We start from the raw sequence: 20104 nt of genomic DNA, 5'->3' as shown, positions 1-20104 counted from the left end.
CCCTCTGCCTCCCAGGTTCATATGATCCTCCCACTTCAGCCTCCCGAGTAGCTGGGATTACAGGCACGTGACACCATGCCCAGCTAATTTTTGTATTTTTAGTAGAGACAGGGTTTCACCATGTTGGCCAGGGTGGTCTCGAACTCTCCTGACCTCAAAGTGATCCACCCACCTCAGCCTCCCAAAGTGCTGGGATTACAGGCGTGAGCTATCTTTTTTTTTTTTTTGAGACAGCCTCAGTCTGTCGCCCAGGCTGGAGTGCAGTGGTGCGATCTCAGCTCACTGCAACCTCTGCCTCCTGGGTTCAAGTGATTTTCATGCCTTAGCCTCCCAAGTAGCTGGGATCAGAGGCACGCACCACCCCTCAACTCTAATTTAACCCCAGTTCTGTCATCCTTCTTTTCTCAATGGTATCTCTTGGAAATTAATTTATCTTTTTCTTCCAACATATTCTAGTGTGGGAATTAGAAATATAACCAAGTACTGAGTAAGCACCCTTCACTTAAGCTTCTAGTATCTTGTCTCCTAGGATGCATTCCTGGACACACTCTGTCTGCCTCATTTCCTTCCCCTGCCACCTTTCCCTTCTCACCTCCCATGCCTCTGCAAATAGTCTAATCTTCCCCCAAAGGCACTCAGCTTCAGAGCTTTCCTTCTGAACTCCAGCATCTTCTTGAGGACATTAAAAGATTGGAGCATTTTTGCCTTCAACTTTATTTTATTCAGGATGTCTCCCTGATTATCTGCTTTGCATCACATGCTGGGCTGAGAGGAATGCCTGATTTTGTTTGTTTTGTTTTGTTTGTTTTTGAGACAGGGTCTCGTTCTGCTGCCCAGGCTGGAGTGCAGTGGTGCGGTTATGGCTCACTGCAACCTTGAACTCCTGGGCTCAAGTTATCCTCCCACTTCATCCTCCTAAGTAGCTGGGACTACAGGCATGTGCCATTACACCTGGCTAATTTTTTTATTTTTCTTTTGTAGAGTTGGGGTCTTGCTGTTGCTTAGGTTCATCTCAAACTCCTGGCCTCAAGTGATCCTCCTGCCTCAGCCTCCCAAAGTGCTGGGATTATAGGCATGAGCCACCATGTCTGGCCAAATGCCTGTTTTTTGACAAGCATTTCAGAAGTTACTTATCCACGTAAGCTGTATATTTTTCTAAGGAGGTTTTGTTGTTGTTGTTGTTTTGAGGCCCACATCAAATCATTTCTGGAACCCCTCATTTAGAGTAGTTCTTATTGATGCCACTGTATATGAAGCTCTTAGTTCAGAAACAGTGGATGAGCAAAAATGAACAGGACATATTCCATGCCTTCAATGTTTTCTGCCTATTAAAGGGAAATTAGGCCAGGTCTGGTGGCTCATGCCTATAATCTTATCACTTTGGGAGGCTGAGGCTGGAGGATTGCCAGAGGCCAGGAGTTCTAGACCAGCCTGAGCAACACTGGGAGACCCCATATCTACAACAAGTAAAAGAATTTGACCAGACACAGTAGCTCACGTCTGTAATCCCAGCACTTTGTGAGGCCAAGGTGGGAGGATCACTTGAGGCCAGGAGTCTGAGACCAACCTGGACAACATGGTGAAACTCCATCTGTACTGAAAATACAGAAATTCGCTGGGTGTGGTGGCACGTGTCTGTAATCCCAGCTACTCCAGAGGCTGAGGCAGGAGAATTACATGAACCTGGGAGGCGGAGGCTGCAGTGAGCTGAGATCATGCCACTGCACTCCAGCCTAGGTGACAGAGCAAGACCCTTTTTCAAACAAAACAAAACAAAACAAAACAAAACAATGACAAAGACAAAAACAAAAAAAGAGTTAGCCTGGCATGGTAGTAGTACATGCCTGTAGTCTTAGCTACTCAGGAAGCTGAGGCAGGAGGATCTCTTGAGCCCAGGAGTTCAAGGCTGCAGTGAGTTGTGACCATGCCACTGCACTCAAGCCTTGGTGGCAGAGCAAGACCTGTCTCTCTCTTTTTTTTTTTTTTGAGATGGAGTCTCACTCTGTCACCCAGGCTGGAGTGCCATGGCATGATCTCAGCTCACTGCAACCTCCGCCTCCCAGGTTCAAGTGATTCTCCTGCCTCAGCCTCCCAAGTAGCTGGAACTGAAGGTGCACGCCACCACGCCCAGCTAATTTTTTTGTATTTTTAGTAGAGACAGGGTTTCAGCATGTTGGCCAGGATGGTCTCGATCTCCTGACCTCGTGATCCGCCACCTCAGCCTCCCAAAGTGTTGGGATTACAGGTGTTGAGCCACCGCGCCTGGCCAAGACCTGTCTCTTCAAAGAAAAAAGATATGGATCTTATGAGAGGACAGTGATGAATCTCACCATATCATTCAACTTCAAAACTTTTTTGGCTTCTTGCTGCTTACAGCAGTGGTTTTCAAACTTGAAGAATGTACAAATTCCTTTTAAGGTAAATAATTCATCTTGGACCTGCAGTGCTGACTTAAATTATTTTTATTATAATGTTATTTAAGTATATACAAACATAAAACAAAGTTGAAGTCAGTGTATAAAATTTGTATATAAGCGTAAACAAAAACAGATTTATATTTTAAGTAAAAATAAACTTCAGATCCAATAAAATGATGCTTTTTTGCTGAAAATCAGTTGCTTCCAGGCTCTTTTTAAGTTCAGCATGTCTGTATTGCTGGGTACCATGTGATGACTCATTCCTCCCACCATTTTTCTTTATTTAAGCTACTATGAAACTTTGATTCATGATCTCATTTGACCTTCACTGGGCTGGAACGTATTCCTTGTGTATTGCGTATTAAGTCTACTTCTATTCCTTCATAATTGACTTTTAACAAAGTATAGAGATAAATTTGCTTTCTGTATGTTTAAACACATACAGATATAAAAAGTATTATTATTATTATTTTTTTTTTTGAGACAGAGTCTCGCTCTGTCACCCAGGCTGGAGTGTAGTGGCACGATCTCAGCTCACTGCAACCTTCACCTCCCGAGTTCAAGCAATTCTCCTACCTTAGCCTCCTGAGTAGCTGAGATTATAGGTGCCCACCACCACGCCCAGTTAATTTTTGTACTTTTAGTAGAGATGGGGTTTCACCATGTTGGCCAGGCTGGTCTTGAACTCCTGACCTCAGGTGATCCACCTGCCTTGGCCTCCCAAAGTGCTGGGATTACAGGCGTGAGCCACTGCGCCCGGCCTTAAAATTATTTTAAAAGGGTACTTTTTATGACTATTTATTAAAAACATCACATTATAATATTGAGGAATCACTAGCTCTAGTGCTCCATGTATGGTGATGATGCAATTTGCCATGTTGCAAATGACCATTCAGTTGTTTCAGTTAGAGTTGATTCCTGTTATGACAGAAAATCCTTTCAATCTGATATAAGCAAAAGGGAGAATGTACTTGTTGCACAAAACTGAAATATCTATGAATAGGGCTTTCTACAGGCATTATCTGACTCAGGGCTTAAATTATATCAGCTGGAATTTTTTTTTTTTTTTTTTGAGACAGGGTCTCACTCTGTTGCCCAAGCTGGAATGCAATGGCATGATCGCGGCTTATTGCAACCTTGACCTCCCAGGCTCAAGCCATCCTCCCACCTCAGCCTCCTGAGTAGCTGGGACCACAGGCTTGCATCACCACATCTGGCTAATTTTTGTTGTTGTTGTTTTTTGTAGATGTGTGGTCTCCCTATGTTGCCCCGACTGATCTCAAACCCCTGAGTTCAAGTGATCCTCCTGCCTCAGTCTCCCAAAGTGCTGGGATTATAGGCATGAGTCACTGTGCCTGGCCTGTCATCTGGATCTTGACTCAGCTTTTCCTCTGGATGAAGGCTTCCAGCAGCATCAGGGAGGTTATATACACAACCCCCCTGCCCAAACACACACACACACATACATGCTTAGAACGTGAATGATGGAGCCAGACTGCCTGAGACCAAATTTTGGCTTTCCCAGTTCCTAGCTGGGTAACTTTAGGAAAGTTATATAACCTTTCTGTGCTTTAGTTTCTTCATCCTTAAAATGGAGATAAAATGGGATATCTACTTCATATGAAAATGATGAAGATTAGTGAGTTAATATATGTGAGGTACTTAGAACAATACTCTCATAGAGTAAGTGCTATGTAAGAGATGGCTTCTATTACTATTATTATTATTGTTGTTGTTATTAACATTATAGTTCAGGATCATTTTATCCCAGACACCAGTATAGTGGAAAAGCAAGCATATCCCCTATGGGCCAAACAAAAATTTTAGAATTCAGTTTCTTCAGCCTTGACTTGGGTTATGTACTCATCCCTGAACTAAGCACTATGGGCAGAAAGATGGAATGTATTGATTGGTTTAGCTTGGGTTACATACTCTACTTTTAGAGGCTGATTTAGCTTTACCTGAAGCATATTAGCTGAGAGCAAGGGAGGAGTGGTTCTGTTAATACAAATTCAGAATACTGTTGCCACCAAAAAGGGAAGTGGATGCTTGGTGGCAAAAGTGACCCATGTTCATTATAGTGCTATCAGATAGATCGTAATAGGTGATCCTATTATACTACATTAGTCTCTCTGGGGATGCACCAATTGGGAAGTTCTTGTCTGAATTAAACTAAAAGACAGTTTATATCTTTTAGTGGGTAATATTTATCTTTTTGAATTGCAATTATGAATGTATATTTTGTGTAAAAACATCAGTTTGACCTCTGGGTTCTTTTGTATTAAAATATTTAAATTTGAGATATATTATTGTTATGAAGTACATTATGTCCTAAAATTCCAGGAAAATACAGTTAAGCCTTAACAACACAGGGGTTGGGGTGCTGACTGTCCTTTTTCCCCCATATAGTCAGAAATCCACTTACAACTTTTGACTCCCTCAAAATTGAACTATTAATAGCCTACTGTTGACCAGAAGACTTATCAATAACATAAACAGCCTATTAACACATATTTTATATGTTATATGTATTATATACTGTATTCTTACGGTAAAGTAAGAGAAGAGGAAATGTTATTAAGATAATCATAAGGAAGAGAAAATATATTTACTGTTTATTAAGTGGAAGTGCATCATCATAAAGGTTTTCATCCTCATCTTCACATTGAGTGGGCTGAGGAGGAGGAGGAAGAAGAGAGGTTAGTCTTGCTGTCTCAGGGGTGGCAGAGGCAGAAAAGATAGAGAAGGTAGGAAGGGAGGTGGGAGAAGCAGGCACACTCAGTATACCTTTTATTGAAAAAAAAAAATCCATGTATAAAATTCATGTATAAATGGACCCAGGCAGTTAAAACCTGCATTGTTTAAAGGTGAACTGTGTCATTGTAACTATTTTGCATCAACACACTTATAAACACAAATGCAACATGAACACTGAAGTTGAGAGCCTATATTCTTATATATCTAGATGATACAGAATATACTTTTGCTTTTTACTTTTAGCTTATTTCCAAAATATAAATATAGAATCAAAACACTTTAACAGTAAATTGTCTTTTTTTTTTGAGATGGAGTCTTGCTCTGTCACTCAGGCTGGAGTGCAGTGACGCAATCTCGGCTCACTGCAATCTCTGCTTCCCGAGTTCAAGTGATTTTCCTGCCTCAGCCTCCCGAGTAGCTGGGACTACAGGGATGCACCACCATGCCTGGCTAATTTCTGTGTTTTTAATAGAGACGAGGTTTTGCCATGTTGGCCAGGATGGTCTTGAATTCTTGAGCTCAGATGATCCACCTGCCTTGGCCTCCCAAAGTGCTGGGATTACAGTCATGAACCACCGCCTGGCCGTAAATTATCTTTTTTAATTCGTTTTGCAACAGTCTCACTCCATCACTCAGGCTAGAGTGCAGTGGCATGATATGGCTCACTGCAGGCTCAATCTCCCAGACTCAAGTGATCCTCCCACTTCAGCCTCCTGAGTAGCTGGGACTCTAGGTGTGCACCACCACACCTGGCTAATTGTCCCTGTTTGCAGATGACATGATTGTATGTTTAGAAAACCCCATTGTCTCCGCCCAAAATCTCCTTAAGCTGATAAGCAACTTCAGCAAAGTCTCAGGATACAAAATCAATGTGCAAAAATCACAAGCATTCCTATACACCAAGAACAGACAAACAAAGAGCCAAATCATGAGTGAACTCCCATTCACAATTGCTTCAAAGAGAATAAAATACCTAGGAATCCAACTTACAAGGGATGTGAAGGACCTCTTCAAGGAGAACTACAAACCACTGCTCAACGAAATAAAAGAGGACACAAACAAATGGAAGAACATTCCATGCTCATAGGTAGGAAGAATCAATATCATGAAAATGGCCATATTGCCCAAGGTAATTTATAGATTCAATGCCATCCCCATCAAGCTACCAATGAATTTCTTCACAGAATTGGAAAAAACTACTTTAAAGTTCATATGGAAACAAAAAAGAGCCTAAGCCAAAAGAACAAAGCTGGAGGCATCATGCTACCTGACTTCAAACTATACTACAAGGCTACAGTAACCAAAACAGCATGGTACTGGTACCAAAACAGAGATATAGATCAATGGAACAGAACAGAGCCCTCAGAAATAATACCACACATCTATAACCATCTGATCTTTGACAAACCTGACAAAAACAAGAAATGGGGAAAGGATTCCCTATTTAATAAATGGTGTTGGGAAGACTGGCTAGCCATATGTAGAAAGCTGAAACTGGATCCCTTCCTTACACCTTATACAAAAATCAATTCAAGATGGATTAAAGACTTAAATATTAGACCTAAAACCATGAAAACCCTAGAAGAAAACCTAGGCAATACCATTCAGGACATAGGCATGGGCAAAGACTTCATGTCTAAAACACCAAAAGCAATGGTAACAAAAGCCAAAATTGACAAATGGGATCTAATTAAACTAAAGAGCTTCTGCTCAGCAAAAGAAACTACCATCAGAGTGAACAGGCAACCTACAGGATGGGAGAAAAGTTTTGCAACCTACTCATCTGACAAAGGGCTAATATCCAGAATCTACAAAGAACTCAACAAAGTTACAAGAAAAAAACCCACCAAAAAGTGGGCGAAGGATATGAACAGACACTTCTCAAAAGAAGACATTTATGCAGCCAACAGACACATGAAAAAATGCTCATCTTCACTGGCCATCAGAGAAATGCAAATCAAAACCACAATGAGATACCATCTCACACCAGTTAGAATGGCAATCATTAAAAAGTCAGGAAACAACAGGTGCTGGAGAGGATGTGGAGAAATAGGAACGCTTTTACACTGTTGGTGGGACTGTAAACTAGTTCAACCATTGTGGAAGACATTGTGGTGATTCCTCAAGGATCTAGAACTAGAAATACCATTTGACCCAGCCATCCCATTACTGGGTATATACCCAAAGGATTATAAATTATGCTGCTATAAAGACACATGCACATGTGTGTTTATTGCGGCACTATTCACAATAGCAAAGACTTGGAACCAACCTAAATGTCCATCAATGATAGACTGGATTAAGAAAATGTGGCACATATACACCATGGAATACTATGCAGCCATAGAAAAGGATGAATTCACGTCCTTTGTAGGGACATGGATGAAGCTGGAAACCATCATTCTCAGCAAAATATCGCAAGGACAAAAAACCAAACACCGCGTGTTCTCACTCATAGGTGGGAATTGAACAGTGAGAACACTTGGACACAGGAAGGAGAACATTACACACCGGGGCCTGTTGTGGGGTGGGGGGAAGGGGGAGGGATAGCATTAGGAGATATACCTAATGTAAATGACGAGTTAATGGGTGCAGCACACCAACATGGCACATGTATACGTATGTAACAAACCTGCACATTGTGCACATGTACCCTAGAACTTAAAGTATAATAAAATAAAAAAAAGAAAGAAAGAAAAAAAACCAGGCGACCAAATAGAAAAAAAAAAAATTTTAATAGAGACAGGGTCTCACTGTATTGCCCAGGCTGGTCTTGAATTCTGGAGTTCAAGCAATCTCCCACCTTAGCCTCTCAAAGTGCTGGGATTACAGGTGTGAGCTACCATGCCCAGCCTATATTAAATTATCTTGACCAGTGCTGTCTAATAGAACTTTCTACAATGATGGAAATGTTCTATAGTTTATGTTGTCTAATATGGTAGCCACTAGCCACATCTAGCTATTGGGCACTTGAAGTGTGGCTAGTGCCATTGAGGAACTGAATTCTTAATTTATTTAATTTTAATAAATTTAAATTTAAGCCACTGTGGCTACTGGCTACTACTGCTTGGACAGTGCAGCTCTGAATAACATCAAATAAGAGAATGGCTATAAAGTGCCCAGTGTGCTCTATACTAAGCACACAGTAGATGTGAGAGGAGGAGAGGTCTATAGATTCTGTCCTGGAAAGAGTTGGGCCTCACCTAACTGGCCAGAGCAACCTGAGTTAGGCTTATCCCAGGACAATACTAGTAGCTATCTTAGCATGGTAGTCAACACTGTTTGTGACACGGCTTCAACTTTCTTCTGCCACTACCTGCCATATATACTATATTCTAGACCAGGGGTCCCCAACCCCTGGGCCATGGACCTGTATCAGTCCATGGCCCGTTAGGGACTGGGCTGCACAGCAGGACATGAGTGGCGGGTGAAGGAGTATTACTGCCTGAACTCCACCTTTTGTCAGATCAGCAGTGGCATTAGATCCTCATAGGAGCGCAAACCTTATTGTGAACTGCACATGTGAGGGATCTAGGTTACGTGCTTCTTATGAGAATCTAACTGATGCCTGATGATCTAGGTGGAACAGTTTCATCCTGAAACCATCTCCCTGCCCAGGTCCATGGAAAAATCATCTTCCATGAAACCAGTCCCTCATGCCAAAAAGGTTGGAGACTGCTGTTTCACACACATCAAATTTCACATCTTTTCTTTTGCACCTGTCTTCATTCTGTATTGAGTGTCTTCCTCTCCCCACACCCATGAAATGTTTCAGATAAGCTTCTACTAATCCTTTATGTTGCAATACATCATCTTCTCTGAGGCTGTCCCTGAAGCCCTAGGCAGTTATTTCCTTTCTTCTCTGTGGTCTATGTATTTTTCTTTATCAGAATCTGTGCTTCACTCATGCTGTTTAGCTTTTGATCTCTTCCACTGGATTGGGAACTAACTTCCTCCAGGCTTGGCACTAAGTAGTCCTCTTATGAATGCTCAGTTGAATAGCTGGACAGATGGATGGATGGATAATTGATTCTCAACCCTGGTCACAACAGTTTAAAAATATTCCAAAATCAAATTTATTGAGTTACAATTTACATAAAAGAAGATACACCTATTTTAAATGTACAGTTTGACTCATTTTGACAGATGTTATCATTTGTGTAACCACCACCACATTCAAGATATAGAATATATCCATCACCTTATAACGTTGCATTGGTGATTTTTCCCAGTCAGTCCCCAGCTCCCTTCCTGGCTCCAGCTAACCATTGATCTGCTTTCTATCACTATAGATTTGTCTTTTCTAGGATTTCATATAAATAGACTCACAGTGTATACTCCTTTCATACTTAGTATTTTATGGGACAGAGAGATATTAAACACACAAATGTGGTAAATATTAAGGTCAGTATGACAATAAATGCAAGCAGTGCTTGGCATTCTAGAGTCATGGCTTTGCTTGTCTCTTTTCACAGTATACAATTGGACCGTGGATGAGGTGGTACAGTGGCTGATCACATATGTGGAGCTGCCTCAGTATGAGGAGACCTTCCGGAAGCTGCAGCTCAGTGGCCATGCCATGCCAAGGTCAGGAGGGGACTGGGTTTTTCTCTGTTGAGGGTACGGGGAATGGGCTGGAGTGGGCCTGCCTTCAGATTGCTCTGGCCAGTTAAGTGAGGTTCTGCCTTTTTCAGGGCAGCGTCTATAGATCTTGCCTCTTCTCGCGTCTGTTGTGCACTTGCTATAAAGTATGATGGGCACTTTGTATCCACTCTCTTCTTTAATATTCCTGTCAATCCTGGGAATAGTACTAATAGCTGCCATTTACTGAGTGCTTAGTACATGCCAGGCATTCTACTCAACACTGTATACAGTATCTCATTTAATTCTTACATCAGTCCTGTAAGGTGAGTATTATTGTATATAGATGATGAAACTGGTTAAGTAACTTCTCCAAGGTCACAAACATGACTAGTTAGGGGCAAAACTGAGATTTGAATCTTGGTATACATCAAACCCTGTTGGTGTTTCTTTCTTTTTTCTTTTTTCTTTTTTTCCTGTGCCCTGAGCAGCTGCCTCTTTTATCACCCGGGAGCCTCAGGGCTCTTTTAGCCTCCCCTGGGTTATCCATATACAGCTTATTTATAATAAAAATGGTACAGAGGAGAGGCTGATTGCCATTGGCCCCAGCCTCATCTCTGGGATGACTCCAACAGCTGTTGTTTCATAACTCTTTGCCTACTTTACACGCTCAGTATGCTAGGGCTTGGGCTGGGAGTGGGAAGGGGATGGAGTACTGCTTGGCCTTTTTGTTATGTCAAACTAGTGCCATATGTCATTCAGTCATTAATCCATTTACTTATTCATCCAACAAATATTTACTGGGTAGCTGCTCTGTGCCAAGCACTTGTGCTGGGTGCTGGGGATAAAGATGACAACAAGCTGTCCTTGCCCTCAAAGGGCTTAATATCTGGTAAGTGCTGATTATGTATAATCTATCATCTTACTATGTAGGTGCATCAGGTTTTGAGCTTCAGCAAAGGGGAAAGGGGAAGGTGAAGCTGTTGGAATGCCCACACTTTGCAGTCTCCAGCCACAGAGCTACTAAGCACTGCTGTCCAGGCCTAGCTGAGCTGGCTGTTCCCTCCTCTGCTGCCTGCAGCCTCTTCTTCACAGCTTCTCCCTACTCTGGAGAGAGTAATAATCTTAATGTTTGTACCTCCCTTTATAGAGTGCTTTCCTACATATTATTTCAGTTGATTCTCACAACTCTGGGAGGAAGAGTATCCCAACCTTTGGGTGAGCAAACTGAATCTCAAATATTTTATAATTTATCCAAGCTGGTAAGTGGCAGAGCTGGGATCTGAACCCAGGTCTGTCTTGTTCTAAATGCCCTGCTTTTTTTCACTGCATCTTCCTCTTGTGCCATATGGTTAAAGATAGGCTGCCTTTCAATATTCAGTTTAGTTCTATTTTACAAAACTTCACTAAGCACCTACCATGTGCCATGCTCTCTGGTGGGCCCAGAGGACAAAGAGATGCATTAGACCTGACCCCTGACTTGAGGAACTCCATGTTTAATGGAAAAGTAGCTGATTGACCACTAAGATCCAGGATTTAGGTTTCTTTCTTGCTACCCATAGAAATAGCAATATTGCCTTGTGGATCCCTGGACCATTTTCCTCATTGGGGGATATCTTTGGCTTGTATTAAAACTGCAAAGCATAGGATAAGAAGTCGTTCTCAGGTCATCGGTTCACTTAGCTTTTTTGTGGCTAGAATTACAGCCAAGACCAGGTCCAGCCAGGCTGGGCACAGGTGTAGGGGATGCCAAGCTGTGGCACCTTAGTGACAGCAGGAAGCATGGGGCCTTCAGTGCTTGGGGTGAAGTGAGGGTGGTTCTAGGCCCATCACTAGCTCACATGGTGTAATGAGAATAATCTAGCGGATTTGAGTTCATTCTCTGGCTTTGCCACTTACTTGTGTGTGACTACGGGCAAGTTACTCAACTCTAAGTCTCCGTTTTCTTATCTAGAAAGTGGCACTAGGCCAGGTGCAGTGGCTCACGCCTGTAATCCCAGCACTTCGGGAGGCCGAGGTGGGTGGATCACGAGGTCAGGAGATCGAGACCATCCTGGCTAACATAGTGAAACCCCGTCTCTACTAAAAATACAAATTAGCCGGGCGTGGTGGCGGGCGCCTGTAGTCCCAGCTACTCGGAAGGCTGAGGCAGGAGAATGGCGTGAACCCAGGAGGTGGAGCTTGCAGTGAGCTGAGATCGCGCCACTGCACTCCAGCCTAGGTGACAGAGTGAGACTCCATCTCAAAAAAAAAAAAAAAAAAAAAAAAAAGTGACGCTAATAATGGAACTGAGTTCTTAAGGTTGTTGTGAGGACTGAATGAGATATTGTATGTAAAGTATCAGAACAGTACCAGACACACAGTAGTTGCTTAGTCAATGTTAGCTCCTTTCTCATTTCTTTCATTGGTTACAAGTAGATAGCATTCCAATTCATAGGTTTCTTTGAGAAATAGACTGTAGAAAAGATGACAATGTTTATTCTCATTAGTCAGACGAACTGCAGCACAAGTGTTTTAAAGAGGAACCCCAAGAACTCCCAGGCTTGTAGGAAGCATCTGATTTTACATAAGTTTACACAGTAGGAAACTGAGGTCCTGGGGGAGGAAAAAAGCAACTTATGATCAGACAAGTGAGTCACTAGTAGAGCTGAAATGAGAAGCCAGATCTCCTGACCTCTCCCACTCCCCATCACAGTGCCTCACTGCGTCTCTTATTGGTGGGCTTGATTGCTTTCCAAGGCCAGAGAAGGAAGTAGCTGTTCCTGCATGCTCAGACAGGAGTATAAATCACACTGTGATGTCAGAAGCTTCTTTTCTAGCTGGGGAAATAAAGCTATGCATCAGAAAAGAGCACCAACCTTATGGAGTGGTATAGAATTAAGTGCTTACTTGTGGCACCTAGACCAGTGGTTTTCAACCTTTCATATCTTTTACCCCCCTCCTCTTATATCCACTGTGTTCCAGCAGAAGAGAAACAAAGTTCCATTTTTCCTAGGTCATTTTCTTGTTTACAGGCTTTCTCTTATTAAAGTTATCACTGACAGTATGGGTGGAGGTCATAAAAAATTACAGTAATTTTATTGGAGGTAACTTGTATTGCAATGACTCAAATACAAGCTAACAGGACTAATTCCATTTTTGTCATCAGTGGTTAATTAAAAATTTTTTTCCTTTTCTATATTTCATTTCAGTAGCACATCAGCAGGTTTATATATAATGACAGTGAGTTTAGATTAGGATAATTCATAAGTCCCAGAATCACTGGGTCATATGACATGACAGTTTGACCTGGGCTGCACAGGAAATGCATTTATAAATGGTAGGAGGTGGGGACAATATGTAGAGGATAAACCCTGGAAGGAGAAGCACAACAGAAAATTTAGTTGGGTGTGGGAATGGTCAGAGACAGGTAATCCTTAGAGGATAGGGTGCTTAGAAGTTGGTGGATATGGGGAGAGGTCTGAACAAATTCTTGGTAAATGTTATGTGTCCCTCCATACACCCTGTTGAGACCCAACTGGTATAGACTCTGTGTTCTAGAGTGCAGAGGGGAGCAATCACCAAGAGCTAGAAGTGTTCCTGGAGGAGGCGGGTAATCCTACCAGGATCCTTCCTGGCTTTACTGGCAGCGAACTGATCTGCTACTCTTTGCCTCAACAGGCTAGCTGTCACCAACACCACCATGACAGGGACTGTGCTGAAGATGACAGACCGGAGTCATCGGCAGAAGCTGCAGCTGAAGGCCCTGGATACAGTGCTCTTTGGGCCTCCTCTCTGTGAGTCTTGTGTTGAGAAGGGCTACTGCTGTGCCATGGAAACCAAAGCTGTTGTAGTGGACAGGCTAAGGCTAAGGCTCTGGGTCTCCTAGGCACACCTGCAAGATAGCACCTATACTATTTCCACTGGTATTAAGATATGAAAGAGTCTTACATTTTAGTCCAGACATGTAGCAACATGCATTCATTAAATAAGGAAATATCCGCATTGTGCCAGTGCTGTGCTGGACCCTGTAGGAAGACCTGGAATGAATCATGTTCTGCCCTGAAGGGATAACGTGAGTGTTCTATAGAGATACACAGTGCTTCTGAGGCCCAGAGGAGGGCTAGTGAAGGTATCCTATAGACAAGGTGACATGTTACCTCTGCCTTTAAGGGTGGATAGAGCTTTATTCTATGGAGGTGGCAGAATAGGACATTCTAGGCAGAGTAAACAACCTGAGCAAGAGTACAAAAGCTTAAATATGAAAAGTATGCTCAGGGATAGAAGTAACCCCCTATGGGCTGAAAGCTTTTTAGCTGTTACCTACTTCCATATTTCATTTCAATAGCATATCAGCAGGTTTATATATATAATGACAGTGGGTTATTGTAGACATGTAGAGTGCATGAACTGATTAATGAACATCTTTGTATCATTGAATGACCAAGGAGGACTAAGTGGGTTTTCACTGAAGCAGTAGACACACTCAGGCCTAAGAAAGGGTGGTCTCTTCAGCCAGGGTCTAGTTAGAGAATTAGATTGTTCAGTCTCTACAGATCTACGTGGTGGGAACGGCCAGCCTGCCATCCTTTTTCTAATTCTAAGTGAACCAAGGGGGAGCAACAAGTAGTGAGATTTCTTGGAAAACTATTTTCAACCAAACAGGCTCTTAGGGCCCACTTCCTGCCCTTTGGGTATGGCTGGCCTCGATTTAGGGTGCCAGCAGGAGAATGCTATTGAACCAGGAACCAGTCCAGAGAAGCAGCTGGCAGGCAAGGTCAGAGGCAATATAACATTTCCCTGTCTGTGAATATGGCTTGGCAAATGCGCAAATTGATGTCTCAATACAAGTGGATCCATACTTTTTGAAAGTATGAAACAGAGCAACCTGGGAGAAGACTAATGTTTCCACTTCCTTTGCCACCTTTTTTTTGGGGGAGTGGAGGGTTCTAGGACACATTTTGCTCACCTTCATTGGTAGGTTTGGAATAATGACACAGTGAATGGTTCTACTCTTTATGTAAGGCGTAGTCTCTGTATTGAGCAATGGCCTTTCAGTCATTCGCTAACCTTTATTGAGCACATTCTATGTACCAGCATAAACGGCAGGGTCCCTGCTCTCAAGTACTTCTATCTAAATGGAGATAGCTATGTCAACAAATATAGTAAAGTGTCAACAAATATAGTAAGTGTTATAGCTGTTATGTAAGTCTTTCCAGAGTTCAACTGGGGGCACAAACTAGGGAGGAGTTTCCTATTGGAGTCGAGGGAAACTTTATGGAGAAAGTAATTCTTGAGCTGAGTCTTGAAAGATAAGAAGTGGCCTTATTAAACTCTCCCTATGTTAACAGCTTACACATCTCTTTGTATACACCAACAAGAACACTTATACCCAACTATAAAACTAGGGTACTTTTGCAAAGGTTCTCTCCTCTGTCACCACCATGCAAGGGGAAGCTTTCAGCAGCCTGAAAGTCTTCCTTAGCCTTGTAATATATATTATCAAGCTGTATCTGTGTCAAAATCAGATTTATCATGTCTGAAAGGGTACAGTAGAAACTGCAGGTTAAAGCAGTTGAGGATTTTATGTGAAAAAATCAGCTAGCATGGGAACCAGAATGCTGGGGACATGGTACTGGGTCCAGGATATCAGAACCAACAAGAGGGGCCCTGGTGGAGCAGGTTGGACTGATACCAGGACAGGGGTATTTTTCTCTTAGGCTTATTGCATGTAGCCCATGTGCTGTATGTGATCTAACTTAAGGAAGACCAGAGATCAGCAGGAAAACTATCTTCCTGAGATAGGCCGAACACAGGTACTGAAGCTAAGAATGTACTTCACACTGACTGGGATAGTTATAATAATAATAGTTTTTAAAAATGGAAAACTTGTGTTGGCGAGGGCATAGAGAAATTGGAACCCTGTACATTGCTGGTGAGAAGGTAAAACGGTTCAGCTACTGTGTAAAATAGTCTGGTGGTTTCTCAAAAATTAGATGCAGAGTTACCCTAGAACCTAGCAATTCCACACTTAGGTATATATGCAAAGAATTGAAGACAAGTACTCAAACAAGTACATGTACATGCATGTTCATAGCAGCACATGCCACAAGAGCCAAAAAATAAAACAACCCAACTGTCTATTAATAGATGAATAGATAAATACATTGTGGTGCAATGGAATATTATTCACCTATAAATGGAATGAAGTTCTGATACATGCTACAATGTGGATGAACCTGGAAAACATTACGCTAAGTGAAAGAAGCCAGACACAAAAGATCACATATTATATGATTCTGTTAATATGAAATGATTAGAATAGATAAATCCACAGAGACAGAATCTAGACTAATGGTTGGCAGGGGTTGGTGGGAGGAGGGAATGGGGAGAAACCACTTACTGGGTGAAAAATTTTACTGTAGAGTGATAGAAATGTTTTGGAACTAGAGAGAGGTAGTGGTTGCATAACATCATGAATGTACTATATGCCACTGAATTGCTTACTTTAAAATGGTTACTTTTATATTATGTGAATTTTACCTCAAATTATTTTTTAAAAAGCATATACAACAAAAGAAAGAATAGATAAATTGGACTTCACCAAAATAAAAAAGTTTTATACTTCAAAGAACGTACCAAGAAAGTGAAAAGACAACCCACAAAATGGAGAAAGTATTGGCAAACATTTTTCTGACAAGGCTCTACTATCCAGAATACATAAAAAATTCTTGCTAGGTACGGTGGCTCATGCCAGTAATCCCAGCACTTTGGGATGCTGAGGTGGGCAGATCACCTGAGGACAGGAGTTCGAGAACAGCCTGGCCAACATGGCAAAACCCTGTCTCTACTAAAAAAATACAAAAATTAGCTGGGTGTGGTGGCACACGCCTATAATCCTAGCTACTCAGGAGGTTGAGGCATAAGAATTGCTGAAACCTGGGAGGCAGAGGTCGCAGTGAGCCAAGATCGTGCCACTGTACTCCAGCCTGGGTGACAGAGTGAGACCCTCTCTCAAAACAAACAAACAAAAAATGGACAAAGGATTTGAACATATATTTATATAGTCCACAGTTCAATGGCCAATATACACCTGAAACAATGCTCAACATCATTATCAGGGCAATGCAAATCAAAACCACAATGAGGTAACACTTTTTACCCACTAGGATATAATAAAAAAGACAGTAACAAGTGTTGGTGAGGATGTGTCGAAATTAGAATAATAGCCAAAAAGTGGAAACAACTCAAGTGTCTGTCAGTTGATGAATGGAAAAATAAATGGTATATACATACAATAGAATATTAATCAGCCACTAAAAGGAATGAAGTACTGATATATGCTACAATGTGGATGAACCTTGAAAACATGCCAAGTAAAAGAAGCAGTCACAACAGGCCACATATTATATAATTTTGTGATTTCACTTATATAAAATGCCCAGAACACACAAATCCATAGAGACAGAAAATAGATTAGTGGTTTCTGGGGCTGGGGGTGGGGGCAGTGGGAAATAGGAAGTGACTACTAATAGATATGGCATTTCTTTTTGGGGTAATGATAATATTCTAACATTAATTTTGCCAGTGGTTGCACAACCTTGTGAATATACTACAATCATTGAATTGCACATTTTAAGAGAGAGACTTAGAATTTTAGGGTCTGTGAATTATATCTTAATAATAATAATAAATATATACATGCATACCTTGTTTTATTGTGCTTTGCCTTATTACACTTTGCAGATAATTGCATTTTTTACAAGTTGAAGGTTTGTGGCAATCCTGTGTTGATCAAGCTGTTGATACCATATTTCCAAAAGCATGTGCTCACTTTTGAGTCTCTGTGTCGGAATTTTTAAGCAATAAGTTATTTTTAAATTAAGGCACACACACTGTATTTTTAGACATAATGCTATTATACACTTAATAGACTACAGTATAGTGTAAACATAACTTTTATCACTGGGAAACTAAAAAATTTGTGTGACTCACTTTATTGCTATATTAGCTTTATTGCAGTGGCCTCAAACTGAACTTGCAGTGTATCTGAGGTATGCCTGTACAGCTTTTTTTGTAGCTCCTGGATTTTTATTCAGACAATTTGTTTGAAGTTTGGAGAAGAACCCTGTATTGGCAGGTGACCTTGGTCCCTTTTCAAAATTGCCACTCACTGTGTGACCTTGGGTAGGTCACTTTTCTCAGGTGTGTTTTATGATTTGTATCATGAGATTCCTCCCTACAGTTCCTTTCAGCTGTGACATTTTATGATTTTTTGGGAGGAACTTCTTGCTTAATAAGGGTTCTGTATAAAAGACAGGAGGTCTGTTCCTTCCTGGTGTCTGCATCCTGTATTTTTAGGACTTCTGTGCTTGGTCCTTGCCTTATTAAGTGACCTTTGGCAATTCAGTTCTGCCTAGATTTGGGTTTCCTTATCTGTAAAGTGGGTTTGGTCATTAAAGGTTCTTACTGGTTCTCTCATTCAAGGATTCTGATAGAGCTAGGTGTACTCCTGGAAGCTAAGATTTTAGAAATCACCAGCTGTCCTGATGGCAAATATTGTTTTTATATTTTTCTACTGATGCTTGTCAAAGGAAACATTTGAAAATTGCCAGCTGGAATCTGAGGAAAATACTAAGGAGCTCTTTGCCAGGAGACTTCTCAAAGGGGTGGGGACATGCCTGCTGGGTGTTTACAAAAAGTCCCTTGATCTGTGCCCCTCTAGACTTTATTTCCCCTCTGAACATGAACTAAAAATCCCTATTTCAGTTCTATTCTTTAATACCCATTTAGGACCTAGAGGCCTGTACTGGCTCTGACCTGTATTCTGAACTTAGGATGAGTTCTTAAGGCTGAGTGAGCAGACACTTAGACCTCATCATCAGTCATTTAGCACACAAACACCCTAGAGAACCTAGACTTGTTACAGCTGTGAGCTATGGCCACCTCACTGAGCCATAATAAAAATTCTGTTATTGGTCTGAGGCTTGACATATCTGAAATAAAAGGTTTGTCATGCAGTAGCCAAGAGGGCCTGCTGAGGGAACAGGTGCCATCTGTCCACAGCAGCCTCAGAACTTGGGAAGAGGGAAAAGGGAAGAGGGATCAGACTGGCTCAGCAGAGGGCCACCTCAAGGTCCATTTTCTGACAGTAGATGGCATGCTTAGTCCTCCCCATGTGACCACAGAGTAGCACACTGCCTTTTTTTCACTCTGCAGAGTTGGCTCTGGGTTTACAGGCCCATCTAGGGCTTGCCAAACAGTACCAGTTTGCAGATGTTAGGTGTGTTTGGAGACGTTAGGAGATGCTATCCATCTTCTACTTCTATTAGAGGAAACAAGATATAATAAAGAGTTCCAGCTTTGAAATCAAGCTGACCAGCTCTATCACTCAGTAGCTTTGTGACCTTGGACACATTTCTAAGGTTCTCTGTGCCCCAATTTCCTCTAAATAAATGGAAGCTACTATTTTTAATTTTTAATGTGTGCCTACAGTGTGCTTAGTCCTGGGCTAGGGGCTAGCGTGCCCTTTGTGCTTTCAGCAGGAATATTGAGAAAAGTGCAGGGAGGCCTACAGAATAATTGTTGCGGGTCAGAGGCAGTTGGAGATCGGAAAAGAAAAGACTATGCCTTATCTTCCTTCTTCATTGGCTCAGAAAATAGGGGAAAGTCCCCAGTGAGCAGGAGTGGTTGCTTTTCTGGCAAAGCTCACTCTGATCTTTGTACCTGCATCCTTATCCCCTCTGTCTTTTCTGTTATGCTCCAATTTGTCCTTCAAGCTTTCTCCAGGATGTTTTTCCATCCTTTTACAAGCATGCTCAACTCTTTCCTCTTATTCTCCTGTAGGAACCCACAGCCCTTTGTACTTCTTCTTCTTTTTTTTTTTTTTGATAACAATATGTTTCTCTGCCTTTTATCCTTTAAACTGGGAACTCCTTGATGAAAGAATTTTGTTTATCTGTCATCAACACCCAGCTTAAGATCTAGCCAGAATTAAGTACTGGGAGATGTGTGCTAGAAGTTATATGGAAGGAGGCTGGGTCTCTCCAGGCTACAGAAGTGAGGGGATTTGAGAGAAGAATCTGGCCCAGCTTGGTTTTGGGGAGAAATGCTATCTGTGGAGTACCTGAATAGCTGAGGCATTTAAAGCATTTGTTGGGCTATAACTAGAAGGGAGGGGGGCCCATGAGTAGCTTTTACACGTTAAACAGACATCCCAGCACAGAAGGCTGTATAAATGACAAAAGAAATTCCTACTACATATTTTGGCAGTGAGGGATGAATATCTATATCTGCCAGGGTATTGTGTGCAGTGGACAGGGTGGAGAGAATAGATTGGGAGAAGGGATTCCAGAAGGTGATAATGATTG

The 20104-nt window shown here is 41.7% G+C and overlaps 1 protein-coding gene across 2 annotated transcripts in view; it reads left to right on the top strand.

The window, feature by feature from the left end:
- STIM1 (stromal interaction molecule 1) overlaps positions 1–20104 on the top strand; it is a 231508-nt gene that overhangs the window by 184184 nt on the left and 27220 nt on the right. For both annotated transcript variants that reach the window (XM_002822174.4, XM_009246755.4), the window contains exons 4-5: positions 9650–9761; positions 13416–13531. In XM_002822174.4, coding sequence (XP_002822220.2) covers positions 9650–9761; positions 13416–13531 — 228 coding nt within the window. The remainder of the gene's footprint in view (positions 1–9649; positions 9762–13415; positions 13532–20104) is intronic.

The sequence above is a fragment of the Pongo abelii genome, chromosome 9, assembly GCF_028885655.2.
Source record: "Pongo abelii isolate AG06213 chromosome 9, NHGRI_mPonAbe1-v2.0_pri, whole genome shotgun sequence".
Taxonomy (NCBI): Eukaryota; Metazoa; Chordata; class Mammalia; order Primates; family Hominidae; genus Pongo; species Pongo abelii.
The sequence above is the reverse complement of the archived record's forward strand: the minus strand, read 5'-3'. Positions and strand labels throughout refer to the sequence as shown.